The 18,889-nt window shown below is 36.7% G+C and overlaps 2 protein-coding genes across 2 annotated transcripts; one reads left to right on the plus strand and one right to left on the minus strand.

The window, feature by feature from the left end:
* Positions 1-9,246: 9,246 nt before the first annotated feature.
* Positions 9,247-10,200, plus strand: LOC124091133 (olfactory receptor 51G2-like). Its single transcript, XM_046442103.1, has one exon. It carries the CDS (start codon positions 9,247-9,249, stop codon positions 10,198-10,200), a length of 954 nt encoding a protein of 317 aa, XP_046298059.1.
* Positions 10,201-10,269: 69 nt separating this feature from the next.
* On the minus strand, positions 10,270-18,172 carry LOC124091134 (olfactory receptor 52A1-like). Its single transcript, XM_046442104.1, has 3 exons — positions 17,247-18,172; positions 11,179-11,281; positions 10,270-10,302 (listed from the first exon to the last, which is right to left on the minus strand). Exons 1-3 carry the CDS (start codon positions 18,170-18,172, stop codon positions 10,270-10,272), a joined length of 1,062 nt encoding a protein of 353 aa, XP_046298060.1.
* Between the last annotated feature and the right edge of the window lie 717 nt (positions 18,173-18,889).

Below are 18,889 nucleotides of genomic sequence, written 5' to 3' on the forward strand. Positions count from 1 at the left end.
GGAAGAAGTATTAACTGTAACATGTAAATATTTTAATTTTCCAAATTCTGGCAAGTGTGTGACGTCCATCTGCCAAATATGGTTAGGTATCAGTCCTCTAGGATTGACTCCAAGATTAACTTGTGGTAAAAATGTCACACAATTTTGACATTGTTTTATTATATGTCGGGCTTGTTCTTTAGTTATTTTAAAACGCTTTTGTAAAGTATTAGCATTGACATGGAACCTTTTATGAAAATTTATAGCTTCTTCTATTGTGGAGAAACTATGTATGTCATGTGTAGATTTATCTGCTAACTCATTGCCCAAACTAAGGGCTCCAGGCAATCCTGTATGTGCCCTGATATGTCCTATAAAGAATGGATCTTTTCTGTCCCAGATTAGACTTTGTATAGTGGAAAACAAAGAGAAAACAGTAGAAGAAGGGGAAATCCTACCAGCATCTTCAAGGGATACTATAGCATTAACTACATACTGCCTATCAGAAAATAAATTAAATACAGAATCTTTAAACATCATAAAAGCTTGTAATACTGCATTAAGCTCTACCTTTTGAGCTGATTGTTTGGGTACTAAAAATGTAAAAGTTTTATCAGGGGTAACTACTGCTGCTGTACTATTGTTTGACCCATCAGTGAATATATTTGGAGCATTCATGATAGGGTTTTTTTTTTGTCATCTTTGGAAAAACTACAGGATGTTTAGACCAAAAAGACAACAAAGGATTAGATGGTAAGTGATTATCAAATGAAACATTAGATTTACACATGATTATTGCCCAAGTATTTAACTCATTAGCTAACTCATCAATTTGATCCATAGTATATGGAGTAATAATTTTATTGGGAGAAATCCCAAACACTCCCTTGGCTGCTTTTATTCCTTTGAGTATTAATTGTCCTACAGCCTCAGGATATCTAGTAAGAATAGTGTTAGGAGAATAAGATAAATGTATCCACAATAATGGACCTTCTTGCCAGAATACTCCTGTAGGAATATTTTTTGTTGGCAGTACAATAAATAATAAAGGCAAACTTATATCAATTCTATCCAAATGCATATTTTCCATATATGTTTCAATGATTTTTAATGCCTTTCTTGCTTCAGGCGTCAACATGCGGGGTGAATTTGGATCTGATGGATCTTTTAGAATATCAAATAAAGGTCCCAACTCTCCTGTTGGTATGCCTAGATAAGGCCTTATCCAATTTATGTCTCCTAATAACTTTTGAAAGTCGTTAAGTGATTTGAGTTGATCTACTCGTATTTGAATTTTGGGTGGATGGACCATGGTTGAGGATAATAAAACCCCTAAATAATTAATTGGAAGATTTAATTGTACTTTATCTATTGCTATCACTAGATTATAATTTTTTAATAAATTTGTAAGTGTGGCATAACATTCTAGCAATGTGTTTTTATCTTTATGTGCCAATAACACATCATCCATATAGTGAAATATTTGTAATTCAGGATTTTGATTTCTAAGTGGCTGGATTGCTTTGTTAACATAAATTTGACACATAGTTGGACTATTAGCCATCCCTTGAGGGAGTACTTTCCATTCATATCTCTGATCAGGACCTTCATGATTTAGTGCAGGGATAGTAAATGCAAAATGTGGACTATCCTCGGGATGAATTGGAATTGAAAAAAAACAATCTTTAATATCTATAGCTAAAACATACCAGGTTTTTGGTAAAGCAGACAATTGGGGAATCCCTGATTGAGCAGGTCCCATAATAACCATCTCATTATTAATGGCTCTTAAATCTTGCAATAATCTCCATTTACCAGATTTCTTTTTAATGACAAAAATGGGAGTATTATGGGGAGATACGGAAGGTTGTATATGTCCCTCCGCTAATTGTTGTTTGACCAGGTCATGGGCTATTTGTATCTTTTGTTTAGTCAGGGGCCACTGAGGAACCCACACTGGTCTTTCTGATTTCCAAATAATTTTGATTGTCTCAGTGGCCCTTTCTGAAAACCCAATCCATGTCTATTTGTTTCTTGATCTATTTGAATTGGTGCTGTCATACCTTGTTCTTGTTCTCTTAATCTTTCTTCTTTCCTAAAGCCTTGTCTAGCCCTAGTAGTGGGCGCATTAGGATTGATGTTATTTGTTAATGTCAAACCTAATTGATCTAGGACATCTCGTCCCCATAAATTTATAGGAAGATGATCCAATACATAGGGCTGTATAGTTCCTTCACATCCTTCAGGATCCTTCCAATCTAATACCATTGCACTTCTATGGGGATTAGTTGCCACTCCTAGGCCTCGAAGCGTTTGAGTGGCTTGTTGTAATGGCCAATGTTTCGGCCATTCTTGATGAGATATGATGCTAAGGTCTGCACCTGTATCAAGTAGCCCATTAAAGTCATGTCCTTGAATATTTAGTTTTAGCATGGGGAGAGAATCTAGATTTAAAGACAGCATAGCCCAATCTACACCTGTGGAGCCTAATCCCTTGGAACCTCTTTCTACAGTACGACTGGAAAATTTATCATGTAGGCTGGGTATTATTAATAACTGTGCTATTCTATCTCCTGGTGAAATTACTGATATACCTCTTGGAGAACTAGCTATAATTTTTATTTCACCCTCATAATCGGGATCAATTACCCCAGGACTTATCATAAGTCCTTTTAGTGTTGAAGAACTGCGTCCCAATAATAAGCCTACTGTTCTTTGGGGAAGAGGTCCTTTTACTCCTGTGGGAATGATTTGAACTCCCATCTCTGGAGTTAGTACTGCTCTGGCAGAGGCGCAGATGTCCAACCCTGCGCTCCCTCTAGTTTGTCTGATGAGGGATTTAATGGATAATGCGTCCTGGGCACTACCTTGATGGTGCTGCTGGGTTCCTCCATTGCCCCGTATATTTGTGGTTTTGGGCCCCGGAGCATTGGGCCCTCCAGTCCGTTTTTTGGCAATGGAGCCTGATGTCTTTCTCCACGATATCGTGGGTAAACACTTGGTCCTTGTCTGGTTTTTGATAACGGAATACCCTCCATGGTGGTTTGAGAACGGCATTTATTAGCCCAATGTTTCCCTCTACGGCATCGTGGGCAAATACCCGGTATTCTATTCCTTTGATACCTAGCCTTGTTAAACCCTCCTCCTATGGGGCAACTCCTTTTAAAATGTCCTGTTTGATCACAATTATAGCATGTTTTTGGCCTGGCATCTAAAGCCTGTTGTACTGCTGCTAAGACTTGCCCTTGTTCATTAATGTCTCTACATAATTTAATATATGTGTTTAAATCTTCATGTTTCCATGGTCTGATGACCTCTCTGCAGCAACGATTTGCTTGGTCATAAGCCAGTTGTTTTATAAATGGCATTGCCTGTTCTGTATCTCCAAATACTCTAGAAGCTGTCTGAATAAGCCTATCTACAAATTCAGCGTAAGGTTCATTAGCTCCTTGTATTACCTTAGATAATTGTCCTTGTAAATTTCCATGCCCCTGTAAAGTTTTCCATGCCCTAACTGCGTCTGCAGCAATTTGTGCGTATACGCCAGGATCATATTCAATTTGTTGCCGTTGACCCTCATAAGGTCCTTTTCCTAATAACATCTCTAGATTTCTTTGAGGGTAACCGGCTGCTGCATTTCACCTAGCTGTCTCCATGCAAAATTCCTCATTGGCAACCTTCCATAACAAATATTGTCCTCCATTTAGCACAGATCGACACATGTTAGCCCAATCTGCTGGCGTCATGTCTAAGTTGGTAATGGATTCGACCATGCTCACAGTGAAGGGTGCTTGCGGCCCATAGGTTGTTGCAGCCTCATTTAATTGCTTCACTGTTTTGAAATCTAAAGCACGGTGAATTCGTTGCCCTCCTGCCTGCTCAAGTACAGGGCATGCTAATCTTTGGGGTCCTGCCTCAGGATTCCGTCCATCAACTACGGGAGTTGAGGGCCGCTCAGCTGTAGATGGAGCTGTTGGTTGAATTACGCCCTCTGGTGATAGAACGGGGTTAGTAGCAGCCTCCTGTTGTAATTCCCCGCCTGATGGTTGTTTTTCCTCTAAGCTTTCTTTCTTCAAATCTTCCTCTGTCTGACTAGCTTGAGAGACCTTCTCCTTCGCTTGACCTAACATGTTTTCTACCATAGTCTGGACCTCTAACAATTTACTTAACAGTCTTTCGGTTTGTTTTTTACTAGTTTCTAATCTACTATAAAGGTAACGCAACCCAATAAGATAGCATAAAACAAAACCGAAACAGAATGAAACAAAAACCGAACAAAGAATAGTTGTATCAATTTTCTCTTTCTCAGGGCCAAACAACTTCAAACCTTGAGCCAACCATTTTTCCCAGTTTGCCTGAGAAAATTCTAGGGATAGGCAGCTTGAAACAAAAACAAGATAAATCAAAACGAGAACACATTGTTTTTTGAAATGGTCACCCATTTTGTTGCCTTCCCTCAGGGGCGAGCAATTTTACTCACCTCCAAGCTTCAGGTGTTCCCCGTACGGGCCGCCAGTTGCCGCAGTCTGGCTGGGCACAAAATCACGAGCCACTCAAGCAGGAACAAACTTTATTTTTTGAAACTGCCGCCAATGTCCGGTACGCGCTCGGGAAGATTTTCGATCCACTCACGCGGCCTCCTCTCGGAACCACAGCGAGCGCTCCTCCCCCGGAACTCCCTCCTACTGTACTTCCCCAACCAATGGGAACTCTCCAGGAGTCCCGTAGCTGGCCTAGGTGAACAGCAGGAATCCAATATCCATATGAATGCAAATCTTAACATAATCATATCATCTCAATGGCTAGCTGGCGTCACCTTTCGACCAAAAATGCCATGCATCATATACTTGGCTCTTAGCAAATTCTGGAGGAGGGATTTCCTGTTGGTGTAGTGTGTCCCGAGAGAACGCTGCGTGCGTGGTTCTCTAAGGTTTAATAAGGTTTAATATCTCATTTTCATAGACTATCAGTGGATGTTGAATTTCTTAATAATTAACAAAATTTTCTTTATGAGAACTGTAACTTCTCCTAAGGTCCTGAGTTCATGGAAAAAAATAAAAATAAAAAACAACTATTGGTTTAATGCATTGAGTACAGTAGCATCTGAAGATTAATAAGCTTAGACACTAAGTTAGTTCCTGTACTAAGTGGAACTGATATTATAATTTAAATTCCCACTCTAGATTAGATATTTTTATCAGTAGTATACCTGCCAACTCTACTACATGACTTAATCTGCCAACAGGCATGTGGAAGTCAGTATTATTAACTGAAGATTTTATTCATTAGGCAAACCTGCCATTTATAATCAGCTAAATTTGCTTAATCTATTTTCTTGAGAACTCTATAGCACAGTGAAAAAAGGTAGCACACTAGAGAAACAGGAAATTGAGTGATAACATTGATTTTATTGATTATTTTATGATTTTGAGAAAGGCAAGTCAAATATCTGAGCTTCATTTTTACTCAGTATTGTTATTATACAGAACTGTACATATGCCCCTAATGGTATAAATACCTAATAGTCCCTCTGATTAGCTGTACTATATTGAAAATTCTTTATTATCCTCTCATATTATGTATGTAAACTAGTAGTTCATCTCTTGTGTATTAGATCATGTGTTTCAGACAATGATGCTAAAGATATTTGATCATCTTCAAAACATTCTTTTCTCTGTACTTCTAAATTGCAGTGTCCTGTCCTGATGCAATCTGAAAATGGTAGAGAGAGGATCTCGGGAAGGTCCTAAACTTTTACTACTGGCAAGGTGGCAACCACCGTCCTATGTTTATCCTGGGGCCTCATGTCTCTGAGGACCAGAGAAGGAAGCTTTATTAACTCATCCCGCTTGCTCTGAGAAATAGAATATTGACTCACAGCAAGAGGAACTACTCCACCAAGTATGTGAGACCTGGGGAAAACAAAAGTGGGAGGAAATAGGAAAACTCAGAGGGTAATAGGAGAAGTGAAAGAGAAGGGCAGATTTCAAAAGTGTGAGGACACAGAAACTAGGTCAGGGAAGGAGCAATTATAAGCGTCGTGAAGGACATGTCACCAAAATATCTTTATTGTTCATATGCATGCCTGGAATGTCCAAGTCTGACTCTGACTTTTCAGAAGGGCTTCCTTAAAATATCCTAGATGTTAAATGTCCATGGAAGTGTTATTTACACAGGGTGAAGTTCTGTTTTCAAACAACAGAGAAGGCATTTCAGAATGAAACTGGAATTTCACCAGATAATCTTCAAGGCCCCTTTTGGTCTTAAGTATCAGTGTTTTCTAATCTTACTTTAAATACAGCTTGGAAGTGTTAGCCCTAATTTATAAGTCCTTTAGATTGTTGAGTTAATAAACTAACTCCCCAAACTCATTCTCCTTTTCTGAGGAAGGTAGGAAGACAACACAAGGCCATGAGGATCAGTTTGAAAATATAACATCAGCAGCAGTAGGAGTCGTATGGTGGAAATGAAGCAGTGCTACAGTGTAAGGGGTTGTAGAACAGCAGGAGGACCAGTATTGCTCAATATAGATGTTGTACAGTGAATACATAAATTGTGGGAACTTCAGAATATGAATGTAACTGTTGACGTTCATTGCCCACAAACTCATTCTTTATTTAGGTGGAAATTGCTATTCTAACCTGGACACTGTTTCTCCCCCACCCCCACTCCCCCAAAAAAATTAGCACTGATTGATTAGAATGAAAATCACATAGGTAGGCCCATGATAATTATTACAGGAATTTGGAATAGGGGAAAAAAGATTAAGAAGTGATTCACATCTCTGGCTATGTTGGGACTTCACTGGGTGAAACTTAACCTTCTCACCACATGGCTACCTTGATCACTTTGTAAGATGCTCATTCATGCTGCTCATCTCTGTGAGAGGACACTGCAGATGTACGCATCTCTTCCACCCTCCCATTAGGTACCACAGGACTGCTGCTGCTGCCGCTGCTCATTGCCAGTGTTGTCAGCAGCAGCAGCAGCAGCACTTTGTGGTTACCCTGTAAAGGATATAGTCTAAGTATTTTACCAGAAATACATCCTTTTATGTTGTATTATAGTTTTAATTGATATGTTTTAATGTTTCACCAAATAGAAATGATAAATGTTGGAGGCAACAGATATGCTAAGTGTCCTGATTTTATCATTCTGAAATATCTCCTTTCTTAGGTTGCTTGTATCTTGAATCTACAAAGGAGTCAATTTTTTTTTTTTTTTTGGAACAAGGCTTGAAACCAGGGACACTTAACCACTAGGCCACATCCCCAGCTCTTTTTATATTTTATTTTGAGACAGGGTCTTCTTAAGGTTTTGCTTAGACCCTGGCTAAGTTTCTCAAACTTTGAATTCATAATCTTCCTGCCTCAGACTCTTGAGTCACTGAGATTACAGGCATGCATCACTGTGCCCAGCAGGAATCAACTTTGTGCAGATAAAAATTATTTGTTCTCTATTAAAAAATAAGCAAGCATTGAAACCAGAATATAAACTAGGTGGGTGTTGACTGCAGAGCCAGAGCAGCTGAGTGATAATGAGGGATACACTGGGGACCTATGTTCTTAAAGCCTCAAGAAAGTCACTGAGATAACTAAGCAGGAATAAAACTGGTCTTCAACTCAAATATCTTTCAGCCTTCAATTTAACTTCATATTTCCTTCTTCTTGGCAGTGAAAGACAGAGGTTTTAAGATCAGAAAAATGGCCTCAACTGACTGAGCAGAGAGATGGAAAAGACAGATTTCTTAGATGTGATTTTGGCTGAGAGACTGGAAAGGAATCAAGAAGAAAGGATCAGATCTGGAAAGAAGGGCACTGATGGGGATCAGGAGTGTGAGCATAGGAAGAGGGACAGGCACACAAGCCCAAGATGAGAGCAGCATGTGGGGAAGTTTTAAGGCAGATAGAGAGAAGAGAATAGCAGGGCTCTAAGTACCAGTGGATACAATATGTGGGTAGAATTTGATTACAATATGAACAGTCAGCAAGACTGAATTCATTTCTGGAATTTACTTGTTTGATTTCTTGTTTATGGATCTTTCATTTCCTAGAAAACTGCCATTATTAAACATTCCAGGCAAATATCTGCTGCATTTAGCGCTCATCTTCATGGGACTTAAGGAGATTGAAAGGGAATTGAGAGTCTCAAAGGGCCAAAACATACTTCACAAGACAGGAGGATGTTGATTTATTGATTATAATTGGAAGTAATGTGTCCCTTGGAAGGTAAATTCTTAGGCCAGTATTTGGTGAGCATGGATGTGTGCAAATGATGCACAAGTAGAGTCTTAAGAGGCAGTTCTGTTTATTTCAGAGATTTTTTTTCTTATCATAGAAGTGGGGAAAATATTTATCCTTTGGCTTCACAAAAGATTTATTATCGAAGTCAGATGTTGATACACTCATTGTCTCATTTATTTCTGATATATATAAAATTTTTTTGTTATTTTCTTTTCTGTTGATTTTTCTTTTAATTATAAGTTTCTAAACAAGTTCCAGCTCTGAAACAATAGGAAACCATGATAGTCTGTTCTTTATTTAAATTAGATATTGTACACTTTACTATAAAATTTTCTTTAAAATTCATATATTGTTTACATTAAGCCTTTATTGCCCTACTTAACTCTTGGGGATGACAGGGCAAAACCAAAACTGTTGTCAGTTGTCTGGAGGGAGCAGGACTATGTCATCAATCTCATCATTGTGGGTAGATAAAAATAGGAATCATTCTATTACAATACAGCTTGAATTCTCTAAATGTACCTTGCCTGATGTTCTAACATTATGAAAGAAAATACCAAGTTTAGGAAGGTAAAGGGATTTAATATGAATGAATGCAATAGTCATTTTAAAATATGGCTAATGTATGACCAGCATCATGGCCAAGCAATCTCCTAAATAAATTATAAAATTAAAAATGTGGTGTAGAATTTTGTGTGTATGCTGCTATGTCTGCAAAATGTCTTTGGAAGGAGATCACTTATGTTTAAAGGGAATATTGAAGAAGTTTGCATCTGGGAAGGAGAAGTAAAAGTCCTGGTGTTTATAAAATGAATATTTTACTTAACTAAGAATATTGGCAATGAAATGGAGGAAATGAAGCAGAAATTTAGGGATGGATTAAAGGGTGATTAGAAGTAAGCACTGAGGTTTTGTTTTCTTTCTTTTTATTTCCTCAGTTTTCCATGTTGCAGATGCTGGTCTTATCAATGCTTTACCCATTGGAGTGTCTGTGGAATTGGGTTCTAGTTTAAAAGTCAGCCCTATGGTAGCCTCAAACTCCACCAGTACACTGTCATCCACATTCTTTCTCACAGGGATCCCTGGCTATGAAGAATTCCACCACTGCATTTCCATCCCCTTCTGCCTCTTCTACCTTGTTGGAATAACAGGCAACTGCATCATCCTGCATATTGTCCGGACAGACCCCAGGCTCCATGAGCCTATGTATTACTTCCTGGCCATGCTCTCCCTCAGTGACTTGGGCATGTCCCTGCCTACAATGATATCACTCTTACGGGTGTTGTGGTCCATTTCCAAGGAGATCCCGTTCAATATCTGTGTCATCCAAATGTTTTTGATTCACACTTTCTCCTTCACTGAATCATCTGTGCTCTTGGCCATGGCCCTTGACCGGTATGTAGCTATCTGTCACCCCCTGCGATATGCTACTATTCTCACCCCAAAGCTTATTGCCAAGATTGGAATTGCAGCCCTGCTCAGAAGTGCTATTCTAATAATTCCACTCCTGGCCAGTCTGGCCTTCTTTCCCTTCTGCCACTCCCATGTCCTTTCTCATTCCTACTGTCTGCACCAGGACATCATCCGCCTCGCCTGTGCTGACACCAAGTTTAATGTCATATATGGGTTGGTTGTGATTACCATGCTGTGGGGCATGGACTCTCTGGGTATTTTAGTTTCTTATGTCTTCATCCTTCATTCAGTGTTGAGGATTGCATCCCGTGAGGGGAGGCTTAAGGCTCTTAACACGTGTGCATCCCACATCTGTGCTGTGCTCATTCTCTATGTGCCCATGATAGGCTTATCTATTGTCCATCGTTTTGCCAAACATTCCTCTCCCCTTGTCCACATCTTCATGGCTCATATCTACTTAATGGTTCCGCCAGTGCTCAACCCAATCATCTACAGTGTGAAGACCAAACAGATCCGCCAAGGAGTCCTTCGCCTGATTCTCCCCCAAAAATCAGTTCTACTGTGATGTAGGCATGTCCTCAAGGCAGTGACAGTGTCAGTACTAATAATACAAACCTGTGGTGAATGGTCTGCTCTAAGAATTTGTAAACACAGTTGTCAACAAATTCTACCAAAGAAAAATAGAAATAGAGACAACAAAGCATCATGAAGAGGCTCTGAAGAAGACAGTGCCCACTGGGACTAGACAGCCTGACTGAACACTGCTTCACCATTCCCCTTTATATTGAATACAGTGCAGAGGAATAGGTTAGAGATTTCCATGCCTTTTCTCCCTCCTCTGTCTTTAACCTTTATTCATGGCTGCTTATCCATGAAGTTTTCCTTCATGATATCAAGCCCGAATATCTTTGGTTCTTGATATTCTATAATATTTGCCATGGAGTGCTATACTACCTTTTTGTTTTATTATTATTGTGTTTGTGAATGTCCTTATTTTATCTTTCTGAAAGAGGGTGAAAGCTTTCTTTGATATAATAATCTGTGTAGAAGTTATCAGCCCTTGTGGTACATCAGCATCACCTTTCAGATGTTCATATGTGTTTCTCCTGATATGAGGTTTAGTTTTTTTTCAGGAATATAAAAGAGAAGCTTCATATGTTTTTACTTTTATTTCATTCATGGAAATAATTTTAATCTTATAGAAAGCCTGTAAGTAGTAATTGTTGAAAACTCACAGGTAGCATCAAGAAAAGCCAGTAAAACACATTGTTTAAAATGTATCTTAAATCTGGGCATGGTGGTGCACCCTTGTAATCTCATGAACTCAAGAGGCTGAGGCAGGAGAACTGCAAATTCAAGGTCACTCTCATCAATTTAGCAAGGCCCTAAACATCTTAGCAACACCTTGTCTTAAAACAAACAAACAAAAGGCTGTGGATGTGGCTTAGCATCCGTTTAGTTTAATCCTCATTACCAAAACAAACAAAACCAAAAATCAAACAAAATTTATCTTAAAAATGGGGTAAGCCCTTTATTTAGATACCCAAAAAAGTAGCTCACTGAAGCCTAATAAGTTTGTGGTAGCAGGAAACAGAAAATGCAGGTCTTCTGGGTTTTGTCTGGAATTCCTTTTTAATACATAAAATCTACCTTTCCTGTATCTTTGAAATCATCTAGCATATGATTTTGTATAGAGTTATATAATAATAATTGCAATGTGAATGGCATTTTCTTAGTTCATGTGTCTATGATTCAAAGAAAAAAATAAACCTAGGAAAAATAAAACTTTAAGTACACTTTATGGGTCCTAATCTGTGTATAGGTTTCAATAATAAGTAATATGCTTTCATATATATTTTTTATCAAGGAGAAACTAAATCAATTAGCACTATACTCATTGTATAAGAGGTGTTCAAAATTTACTGAATGTATAAATTAATATGAAATAAATAATAAATTTATTTGCATATACACTTTTTCAATCCTCAAGATGTGAGCCCAGTTATCTGATAAACAGTTAATGCTTTTAATACAAGAAGCCCTCCTGTTTCTGCCTTGAATTTTTAATGGTATGATAGAATCTTCTATTGCATTTGGATGCGAATTTATAAATTAGAACACAGTCTTAATCATATTACCTTGCAATATAATATCATGAATTCATTCTTGCCTTCTGAATTTACTCTTTGCATTCCTGTATAATCTGTATGATATCCAGTAACCCCCTAAAATTCTTCAGTTTTATATTCCAATCACCTACCTTTAATAAAAAATACAATGCAATTTTTTTTTATTTTTCACAATGTCAAATGTTATCCTTTTAATTATAAATTCATCATCTTTATGCCCTGATGATGATGATGATGATAATGATAATAATAATAGCAGAGAAGATCACTAAATGCAATAGTAGTGTCAACAGAGCACCAACTAAATGCTTGGCATTTTTTTTTTTTTTTTGTAGAAAGCATTGTTAAGAACACTTCATTATTTCACTTAGACACTCAGTCATTCAACTAAAGAATTTAAACAGTAAAAAGTATTCAAAAAACTCTGTGGAGCCATGCATAGTGGCACATGCCTATAATCCCAGCAACTTGGGAGGTTGAGGCAGGAGGATTGCAAGTTCAAAGTCAGCATCAGTAACTCTAGCTTGGCCCTAAGTAACTTAGCGAGAACTTGTCTCAAAATTAAAACAACACCACTAACAGAATGGAGATGTTTCTCAGTGGTTAATCACAGCTGGGTACAATTCCTGATACAAGGGGAAAAATTTGTGTATAAACATCCAATTATACATCAAATCTAGAAACAGCCACATCTATCTGTGAAGAGAAAAATGCCAATATTTTTTTAAATGAACTCAGTCCAATTAATTAAACTATCAGACTGTGTGTTTGTTTGTGTTATGTAAAATGGGGTATCAAAAATACAAGACATAGGGAAGAATGAAGTAAAAGTGTAGTTTTTGTATTAGTATATTTTCTCTCATTCGTTTTTTTGGTTTCTGTTCTTGTCTTTATGATCATGTTAAGTCAATAGCATTTCAGAATAACTTATTATAATAAAAAGATATTTTTGTAAGCCCCGTGGTAACCACAACGCAAAAGTCTTACAGAAACAGACCAAAAATAATAAAGGAATCAAAATAGCCTTGATAAAATAATTTAATAACAAAGACTAAGAAAATGAGAAAAAAAGAAAGCAATTGCAACAAAATAGTAAACAATTATCAAAATGTCAGCTATATGAGTATATCTATTGATAATTATCTTAAATATAAGTGGACTCATGTTCCAAATTAAAAGACAAAGAATGACCAAGAGGCTATACAAAGAAACAAAAAATTAATAAGACCAAATTGCAAACTGTTCAAAGTAACTCACTTTAATTCTAAGGTCATGTAGAGATTGAAAGTGAAGGCATGAAATAAAATATTCCATGCAACTGGAATCCAAAAGAAAGCAAGAAAAGCTCTATGTTCATCAGATAAAATAGACTTCAATCAAAAGCAGTTCAAAAAGGAGACAAGGGAGGTCAGTATGTAATGATAAAAAGATCAATTCAGCAAGATAATGTAATAATTCTTCACTTATATGCTCCCAATTTTGAAGCAAACCAATAAACCTAATGGGAGAGAGAAACTTCAATACAATAACCATAAGAGACCTTAAAATACCACTTTCAGGAGTGGACAAATCATTCAGATAGAAAATTAGAGGTGAAAATGCAGAGTGTTATGGTTTATATATGTGATGTCTCCAAAAACCTCATGTGTGAGACAATGTAAAAATGCTTAGAGGTTAAATATTGGGTTAGGAGAGTCCTAACCTAATCAGTGCATTAATACCCTGATAGGAATTATCTGAGTAGTAACTGATGGCAGGGAGGGAATGACTGGAAAAGATAGGCATTGGGGATGGGATGTGTCTTTGCTAACACCAGTGTGAAGTGACATTTGGTGTCTGTTCCCCTTGACTACATTGTGACCTCCAGCCAGACTTCAGAACAATTGATTCCACTGGATTTGTATTTTGTAAAGTCAGAGGCTCCAGGGGCCAGGGCGTGGGGGTGGAGTGGTGGTCAACTATGCCGCTGATTCTTATTTGTATTTCATTTGGGATGAAAAAGCCTGGTTTTTATTTTATTTTTTTGTGATGCTTGATTGTGCCTGTTAAGGTGAACAAAGTCTTGGTGACTGGTGTTGATTGGCCTCAATAGTCCAAGTTTCTGAGTTTTCAGACTATTGTGTAGCAGTTGTATGTTTAACATACTGTAGCTTTTTTCCCTTGGGGGCACATATGAACAGGACATCTTGATGTGGACTCTAAACTGAAATTTTCTTGTAACTATTTTGAAATCATGCATTTTTCTAATGTTTCTTATACTTGTGCAGAGTATTGCTACTGGTTGCTTTTTTTAAAGGAACAGCCTGAAAAATATTTGTTAAACACTTACAAATAATAAATGTACAAAATGTCAACATTAAAAAAACCCTGATTCTTGTGATGAAGTCAGGAAGATTTTAGACACATTGCTCAGAGTAACAAGAATATGTTTATTGAAAGAAAAGGGAAAGGGGACACTCTCAAGGGAGGAAAGTGGGTCTTCTCAGAGAAGAGAGAGACAATGTGCCTCTCTGGCATTCCAGTTTTTTGAGGGATTCCAGGGAAGTTTCCAGAGAGTCCCGCCAAGGTCCACCTCTTGACCATTGACTGACAGCAGGGTGACATCAGATTTTCCAACCCCACTGCTATAGCAACTCTATGTCACTTGACCCAGGCATATCAGTTCTAATTTGATTCTTAAGCATTTTTACAGGTTTTATGATAGGAGGAATTTTCCTTATCTTCCAGAATCTAATGAAAAGAGTCACAAAATCTCTCACCTCAAAGTAACTTGGGTTCCTCTTGCCAACATTATTTCCTGCCTGCATTTCCTTGCAGACAACAGGTAGTTTCCTGAGGAATATGGCATATGCTGTCCATTTAGGCCAGGCAGGGCTGCAGGTAAATTGCTTTTTGGCAAAAAAGCATGTGGGGGTCAGCACATTTTATAGAATTAGTTTCTTCAAGAAACTAATTCCCACCATCTTTATCTGTCTGTCCCCTAATATTTCAACAAATCTCAATCATACTTTGAGCCCCTCCTTACTTTCTTTATTTTCCAATTACTTTGTATTTCCTAGCCCAAGCCACAGAAGCTGTTCTTTTTCCAAGGAGTCCTCACCTCTTTTAGCAAACAAACTTACTGACAACCTAAGATGTGAAAGGAATGCTGCTCATGCCACTGTTTGCTCACTACTTTTGGTTTCTATCATTGGACAGAGTTAAAAGACACACAGAGAAATAAACACATATATGCAACTATAGAACTAGACTTATGTTTACACATCAATTAAAATCATGAATCCATACAACTTCAATGAAAAATCCAAATCCCTAAAGCTCATTTTGGTCCCAAAGTTTTTTTATAAAAGCAATTCTCCAATAGTATGGAAATTATTTTTAATTATCTTCAATATTTCTCACTTTTTCAAGCCTATAGTAACCTCCAAGTAACTTGCATATTTCTAGTCAATTTCACTGTGAAAAGCAAACATAAGAAATGGTTAGCATTTGTTTTTTTAGAATTATATATTTTTTTATTAGTTTTTTTTAGCTATACTACCTTTTGTAGTATACAATGTCAGCAAAATATGTGTCTCTTAAACTTATATTCTGACATTTTTTTTCACCATTCCTTCAGGAGAGAGAGAGCTTTTCCTTAAACAGAATTCCCTCAAAATGTCTCTTTCCCACTCTGCAGAAGAAGGACTAATTTTTAAAATTTCTACTTTGGGTTAGATTTGTATGTTTTAGAATATTACAAAAATAAAAGAAGGGTGGATATGTACCAAAGTTGCAAGATATTCTTTCAAAATTGAACAATTTACGTGAAAGGCAGCAGACACATAGGAGGGTCAATGAGTATTGCTCTCTCATCTGGAAACCAATAATTAAAGTTAAAAGAATCAACTTTTGTCTCTATTAGTTAAAAAACCACCAGTGTTAACCCATCTTCCTTTCTTGAAATCACTCTTACTAGGAAAGATCAGAAGCCTGATGGAAAGCTTATTGTGCAATCTTGAGGAATGGCCCTTGAAAACAATAAGTAGATTTTTATGCAACAGATTCAGAAATGAAGAAGAAAAAAGGGACACAAATTTTTAAATGAGTAAAGGAAACAAGAAAGTACTACATTAAAAGGGCATAAAAATTTTTTAAAAATCCCACAATATGAATAGCTTAGTCTTTGTTAAATGCCAATTATAGGAGAATCATATTTAAGCTATTACATTGTTGAAGATTAAAAATGTTGATAGTGATCAATATTATTGAAAATTAATAAAAGCAAGTTGTTTTAGTCAGTTTTGAAACTGATCAAATATTTTTGGATATTAATTTTGGGATTTTTCTTGACAATTATTGTTTATAAAATACGATTATTTCCTCTCAATTTATGTCCAGTAATTTATTTTATAATTGTCTTGATCTATTTCATGAGTTGATAGAAAGTCCTGGTTATCCTCTTATCCTTGCAATAACCTTTTTTTTTTCTTTTTTATTTGTAAGTCTCAGTTTGATATTACTCCTGGTAATTTTAAGACAATTTGGACTATTTCAGCAATTGGAATCTAGACTGCATATATTGTGAGAGATCAAATATATTGTAGTTTCACATTGTATTTTTATATCAGTCTTCTATTTCCACAGTTTTCAGGATGATTGTTAGAGCCAGTTCTATTTCAAAACTTCCCCAAATATGCTTAGAAGTATTGTGGACCATCTATATCCACTTTATTTCCTATTTTTATATATTGCCCACTAAAAATGACTTTTCCAGATGAACATTTAATATTATATTACATATTATATATATATATATATATATATATATATATATATATATATTACACAAACCATATGTATATATATGCATGTATTATGTATATATATGCATGTATTATGCATATGTATGTATGTGTGTGTGTATGTGTGGAAAGGAGAAAGTAAAATGCAACACATAGTACTAGTGGTCTTTGCACCTGTAATGTCCAAATAACCTTAGGGAAATATTTAAATTTTATACTTTATCACATGAGATCTATAAAAGTTCAGTTTTTGAAAAAGGATACATTTAAGATATACTTCCTTTGTATTTATAAATTATTTAGACATTAAATAAAAAGTGAGTGAATAACTTGCTTTTAATTTGTGCCAGTACACTCCAGGGAAATGAGCCATGGGTGCATTTAAGTTTGGCAACATACATAATTCATAAATCATTCCAGAGAATAATTCTTATAAGAACTCAATGAGGAACTAAATTTAAAAAAAATATTTAAAATATTTCTATTTGGTTCTATTTACTTATTTTACTCTCTTTCGTTAAGTAGAATCCACAATCCCATTGACTTGTATTACAGCAATTTGTTTATAAACCAATTAACTTGGAAACTCAGGTATCTCCATAACATGGCATTTTGTTGTTTTGTTTTGAGAGATTATTACTAGTGAACAAAAAGGAAAGGATGCAGGTGTCAATCAAGGTAGAATTTATGGACAGCACATTTTTACCACACTAACACGGATCTGCTTAGTCTTTACACCATAGACCAGTGGGTTTAGAAATGGAGGGACCAGCAGGTACATGCTAGAAAAGAGAATATGGATATAAGGGGGGATGTGAGAACCAAACCTATGTGTGAAGAAAGAGAAGAAGGCCAGGAAGTACAGCTGGAGAAAGACACAGATGTGAGCTATGCAGGTATTGAAGGCTTTCAACCTAGCCTCCTTCTGGGGCAAATGAAAAACTGTGACAAATATCTGGCTGTAGGAAAAAGTGATGAATGTGAGGTCAAACCCTGAAACAGTGAAGGCCACAAACAAACCATAGATTTTGTTGATCCTGATATTTTCTACAGCTAGTTTCACAATGGCCATATGCTCACAGTAGGTGTGGGAGATGACTGTCGTGTGATAAAACTGAAACCGATACTTTATCAATAGTAGGCAAGGTGCTGCAAGAATGGCAGCCCTGAGTACTACAACAGTTCCTAGTTGAGCAACCAGCTTGTGGGTAAAGATGGTGGCATATCTCAGTGGATAACAGATGGCCACATACCGGTCCAGGGCCATGGCTAGAAGGATGCCTGACTCGATACACTCAAATGTATGGATGAACCACATTTGAAGCAAGCAGGAGTCAAAATAGATTTCTTTTGCATGAAACCAGAATATTCCAAGCATCTTGGGCATAATGCTGCTAACAAGTACTATATCTGTGACTCCTAGCATGCCTATAAAAATGTACATGGGCTCATGGAGGCTGGGCTCTGATTTGATGATAAACAGAAGCAAAGAATTTCCAATCATGGCCAGGATATACATGGCACAGAATGGGATCCCAATCCAGCTCTGCACAGACTCTAGGCCTGGGATCCCAATTAGTGTCAAGACAGAGGGCATGAAGACTGTCACGTTGGAGAGGAACATTGTGCTCTTGAGCCTCCTGATGGAAACAAAAGAAGTTTCTCGGTCAGTGCTATTGCACTCTAAATTACTGTTTTTACCCAAAGTCATCATACTGAGTCTTTAATTTTGATAGGACTCTAAGATCATATTATCTACCTCATTTCTATGATTGAAGTGAAAAGAGAGCTCTATACAGACAGATCACTGTTTTCAGAAAGGACATCCATGGGTACTGTGCCAGGATAAGAGATGTTACATGTGTGGCAGGTCCATTGCACTAGGATCAGCAAAATCCCTTCTGTATGGGTTTAAACTACTGACCTGTTATTTCCTTGCCGTATCTCTGGACACACAAATACACACACACACAAAAGAAATAAAAGAAAAATATATAGATTTACTTATTTTGATTGTAAATTTGCATTTAATCACAGTTTGGTGAGTTCCTACTTATCCCACTTTTCAGCTATTCCTCTAGTACTCTATTCCCATTGCCTTCAGGTGAGGAATAGTAATTTTGGTCTAGCAAATTCTAAGATTCTGGACAGAATATTAATGTAAAAAGAACTCTGTAGAAGATACTAGAAATATAAATATTTAAAATTCAAAAGCACAATATATTCATGTATCTATAATGTTTTCACATCATCTGGAAAATTTGTATCATCTCATGATCTCAGGTATAACAAATTAATAGAAACTAAAGGGATAAAAAACTAGATTTCTTAAAAGGAATCA

Source organism: Marmota monax, unplaced genomic scaffold (assembly GCF_021218885.2).
Source record: "Marmota monax isolate L192 unplaced genomic scaffold, Marmota_monax_Labrador192_F-V1.1 WCK01_AAM20220418_F8-fsc00068, whole genome shotgun sequence".
Lineage (NCBI taxonomy): Eukaryota > Metazoa > Chordata > Mammalia > Rodentia > Sciuridae > Marmota > Marmota monax.